General features: G+C 42.5%; 1 protein-coding gene across 1 annotated transcript in view; it reads left to right on the forward strand.

The window, feature by feature from the left end:
• The first annotated feature begins 213 nt into the window (after positions 1-213).
• Positions 214-4,964, forward strand: part of LOC101350804 (carboxypeptidase B2-like) — a 66,754-nt gene continuing 62,003 nt past the window's right edge. Inside the window, exon 1 of the mRNA XM_004376640.2 lies at positions 214-254. Coding sequence (XP_004376697.1) covers positions 214-254 — 41 coding nt within the window. The remainder of the gene's footprint in view (positions 255-4,964) is intronic.

Here is a 4,964-nt window from a genome sequence, read left to right on the forward strand (position 1 = left end):
TCATAATTTTACTCCCCAATATTTCCTAATTTATTTTTTATATTCCCTTAATTTTTTCTCCTTCAGAAAAGAGGCTCATTTTAATAACATACTTTTTTACCTTTACTGCTTTTCAAAAGGTATGTAACTTTCCACCGCAGATGCCATGGCCTTGCTCTGGAACCTAGGTGTCTATATTTTGATTCTCCCATTGAAACTGGCCATTATCTCCGAATGGCATCTTTTCCCACCACAGATGCCTCTAATGCTATATGGTCAGGCAGGCCATGTGACCCAGGACTGGTCTGTGTCCCTAATGAAGTTGGCAGCCTTTCATGTCATGCAATATATGGGATGAAGCAATATTTCCAAGAGAGGCACATGGTGCTGCCCACATCCAAGAGAACTACCTTCTTTTTCATGGGAGATATGAGATGCAATAATTTGTTCTTTATTTTGGAGGCAATGTCCCAGAATTCCCAAGACCAATAGACTCCTAAAGTGTCACTGATGTGGCAGGCTTCTGAATCTGTGTAGGATTTATCTCCCACCCCCTAGAGTACATGTGTCTTTACTAAGACCCCCAGTGTACTAGTCACTTCTTACTTACCAAGATTAGATTAACATGATGTCACTGATATAGTGGATCAGGATATCCATACAGGCCAGTTCCTTTCGGATTATATTATGACAGAGAGTGGGAAAGTTTACTTAAGCTGAAGCCAGACTGTAAATATATACTGGTGTCTGTCACAAGAGGAAGTGAACTGTTTGCGATGCTTTTTTTCTGATAGAGATGGCCAGCTCAGCGGCTGAATAGCATGTACTGGGGCTAGTTAACCTGCCCAGCAAGATAGCATGTCTGGCACAGTGGTGGCAATTGGGATTAGTACTGGTTGAGTCTGTGGTTGTCCACTGTCATCCTCCAGGGTCCATCTGGCTTTTGTAGGAGCCAGATTGGTGAATTAAATGTGAGTGTGATGGGAACCACTATCTCTGCATCCTTTAAGTCTTTAAGGTTTGTACTAATATCTGCCATTTCCCTCTAGGATGCGTTTTTTTAATTTACTATCTTGGCAAGGGGTGGGCAATTTCAGAGGTATCCTCTTGGCTTTCCTCATGACAACTCTTACTCCATAGGCAATGAACCAATGTGGGGGTTCTGCCAACTGCCAAGTATGCCCACTTCAAGTATACATTTTGGGTCCAGGGAAATGACTCATGAATGAATCCATGGACCCTGTGCTCCCTGGGGAATGAACCTAGACTAGGACATCACGTCCCCCAGCGTCAATGTCAACTCCGATCCAAAATGCTTGGGTATTTCCGTCTACCCAGTGTACAGTTACCTGAGTAAATGACCATTGTCCCTTTGGGGAAAGATTTAGGAAGTCATGATCACATACCTTTTCTACATTTTGTTCTGTTGTACATATGGTCGCTATGAATCGGAAACGAGTCAACAGTGCCTAAAAACAACAGTGTGCTATTGCACGATCTTTCCTCGTGGGGACCGGGCTACTCCTCAGGCAATAGGTTCTGGGTCAGAGAACTGGCTCAGTCCAGAAACTGGTTAAGGGATTGTTACATCTTATTGGGATAGCTGTTCTCAGTCTCCTTCATTATCCAGCCTTGATTTTTTTTTGATTACGTAGATGGAGCAATACTCTTGTTGGCTGCCCATCTATCTTGCTTCCAAGAACGCCGTGTTCTCTTAACCACGTCCATGGCATTCTGTGAGTCATGTCTTTCTGGCTGTCACTCTGCCATTGCTGCTCATTATAATAATTGTGCCCAACTTGGTGGTTAAGCACTGCCACCTGGCTTCTATTATATAGACATCTCATGGTCCCCATTGCTATCAGGGATTTTAGTTCTGAAATGGCATCTCCTACTGTCTGTCCTCAGATTTCCTCTCATGGCCTCCAAACCAGTAACTAAGGTTAAGTCACCACATAATCTGCCTGTGGAAGTCCTGTGTATGTTAAAAAAAAAAGGAAAGTGGCTAATAACCCTAAGCAGATGCTTTATTGTTGTTGTTAGTTGTCGAGTTGATTCTGACTGATAGCGCCCCCATGTGACAGAGTAGAACTGCCCTATAGAGTTTCCTAGGCTATAATCTTTACAGGAGCAGATCATTAGGTTTTTCTCCCACAGAGCAGCTGGGTGGGTTTGAATCACCAATGTTTCTGTTGCTGTCAAGCACCTAATCACTTGCGCCACCATGGCTCCTTCTGAGGAAGTACAAAACCAAAAACCAAACCTGTTGCTGTCGAGTAGATTCCGACTCATAGCAACCCTATAGACGCCTTTGCCCATAAATCACATACAGGATTCAACACTCTCGGTGGATCCTTGGGAGATGGTAATAACATGCAGCTACGACGGCAAACAACAGGGACAACAAGAGGGATGGTTTTTGGAAACTTGGAGAGAGCAATGGCCTGCACTAAGTGAACTAAAAATGTCAGAACTAATGTGGTAGATGGTGCAAGAAGGGATCAAAAGATTCATAGAATGGTGCATGCAAAAAAGAAAATAATTTTGGATAAGGATAGCAATAATGGTGGTGCAACATGAAAAATGTAACCAGTGTCATTGACTTGTAAATGTGGAAGTTGTTATATTGGCAGATGTTTTGGTGTGTACATTTTTACCACAATTCAAAAAAAAAAAAAGAATGAAATACTGCGTAAGGCTAGAAAGCCCCCTAAGTGACTGTGCTGCACTGGTGGACCTGAAGGACACTGTTTATTAAAACAGGAAGGAGTGCGCTGGTGAGAAGACCACCAGCTTCCCTGAAAAGCTTGGGAATGGCTTTTTCACAGTGAGAGTAGTATTTTAATAGGCTTTCTTCCTCCAATTAAATAAAAGAATATCAGTTCTTTTTGCAAAAGAAAAGAGTAAATAATATGGAAAAAGTACAAAATTAAGGAGAGAACTACTGAGATTTCACCACCTTGAAAAAGCAACCTTAACATTTTGGTGATAATACAACCCAGTGGGAATGGGCCCTGCCTGGAGGGACCCTTTGAGTCAATTGAGAGACCCCAGGCCTTTGAGAAAGAGAAAGTGGACTTTATTGCAAGCTGGTCAAGCAAGGAGCTCTGAGACCAAGTCTCAAATCAAGCTCCCCAAGGCTGGGGATTCGAAGGCAGTTATAGGGCTCAGGACAGGGAACTTATGCATAATTCATGAAGTTTCTGGGAATAGGCAGGCAATTTCAGGAACTAATGGGTACAGCAGAGAGTGCAATATGGTGACTGGAGGTGTGTGTTTTTTGGGGGAGTATGACGCATGAAGTTTATTTAAGAACAGCTTTGTGGCTTATTGCTCATGTCTGAATGGACAGGGGGTAGTTGGTGAGTAGCGAAGTGGCCTTGAGCAGAGAAGCAGTAAGATGACCTTGGGCTGTAATACAGAAATGCTTTATCAGGAACTCAGCCTGGCTGTGATGGCAGGAAGAGGGGGAATAGTTTAACCTTGTTGGTTACGTTTCAGGAGGGGGAACAGTTTAACCCTGTTGGTTACAACAATCCTTTCATGCATTTCTCTATGCGTTTATATATACCTGTTGCTGATGAGTGGATTCTGACTGGCGGTGACCCTATAGGACAAAGTAGAACTGTCGCATAGAGTTTCCAGGGCTGCAATCTTTACAGAAGCAGACTGCCACGTCTATGTCCCTCAGACAGGCTGGTGGGTTTAAACTGACAAACTTCCGGCTGACTGCCAGGTGCTTAACCACAGTGCCCCCAGGGCTCCTTATGCATTTATATGTACCCGTGTGTATTATCATATCTCCTGTCGTTACTATAGAGTCGCTATGAGTTGGAATCAACTCCACAGCGATGAGTTTGGTTTTTTAGTTATCATTATTATGGAGATCATTCTTTTAAAAACAACCTTATTTGCTCCTCCCTCCCCTCACCCAGCTAATCCGTCACTTGCCATTCCCCACCCTCCAATCAATGATAAAAATGTGGTTCTCATTTATTCATAACTTTCTCCTTCTTTTAACATACACACACAATTTTTCTTTTTCTAATTTATTTTTTACAAAAATAAGATCATATTTCATACAGTTCTCCACAGCTTGCTTCTTTTCTCCCTTCACAGAACGTACCAATCCCTTCAAGTTAACAAATATAAATCTAACTCATTCTTTACAGTGGCTGCGAAACATTCCAGAAAGTGCAAAGACCACCAATATTCAACCATTCTGCTACTGATAAGCATTACTTTGTTTCCAATTATTGTCACTATGAATGATGCTGCAATAAATATCCCTGAACACATAGCCTTAGGCACTCGCTGAATATTGTTGTAGATAGGTGCCATCCAGATGATATTTGACTCACAGTGACCTGTTGTGGCAGAGCTTTATAAGGTTTCCTAGGTTATAATCTTTATGGGAGCAGATCACCAGGTCTTCCTCTCACAGAGCTGTTGCGTGGGTTCGAACTGCCAGCCTTTCGGTTAGCAGTCGAGCACCTAAATGCTGCATACCCAGGGCTCCTTAAAGTTGTACCAGGGATAGACATAACATTCCCCAGTCTATGGTTTCTCTGAACCACTCTTTCCCTCTTTTGATAATAAGTCTCCATAAGCTTGTTTCCAGAATTTAGAATCTTTTAAACCAGGCTTCCCAAAATGAAACACCATCATCCACTCTGCTGTCAAAGTTATTTTTATAAATCACAAGTCAAATGATATCACTCTCTTAACTCCTAATTGCCTACACACTAAAGTCCCAATTTCTCAACATCCATTCGAAACCTTCTCTGTAGGAAGACTGACATAACTTGCCAACATCATTTCTGTGTAGCCACGAGTCTTCGCTTGCCCTAAACAGCTACATCCTATGCTTGGCAACGATGAACAGCTTGCCATTTTCCAACTAGTGCCTTTTTGTCTCTCTCTATGTGCCTTTACACACACTTAGTTAATCACCCTTTGGCGTTGAGCCGATTCTGACTCATAGC

Source organism: Trichechus manatus, unplaced genomic scaffold (assembly GCF_000243295.1).
Source record: "Trichechus manatus latirostris isolate Lorelei unplaced genomic scaffold, TriManLat1.0 scaffold00044, whole genome shotgun sequence".
Lineage (NCBI taxonomy): Eukaryota > Metazoa > Chordata > Mammalia > Sirenia > Trichechidae > Trichechus > Trichechus manatus.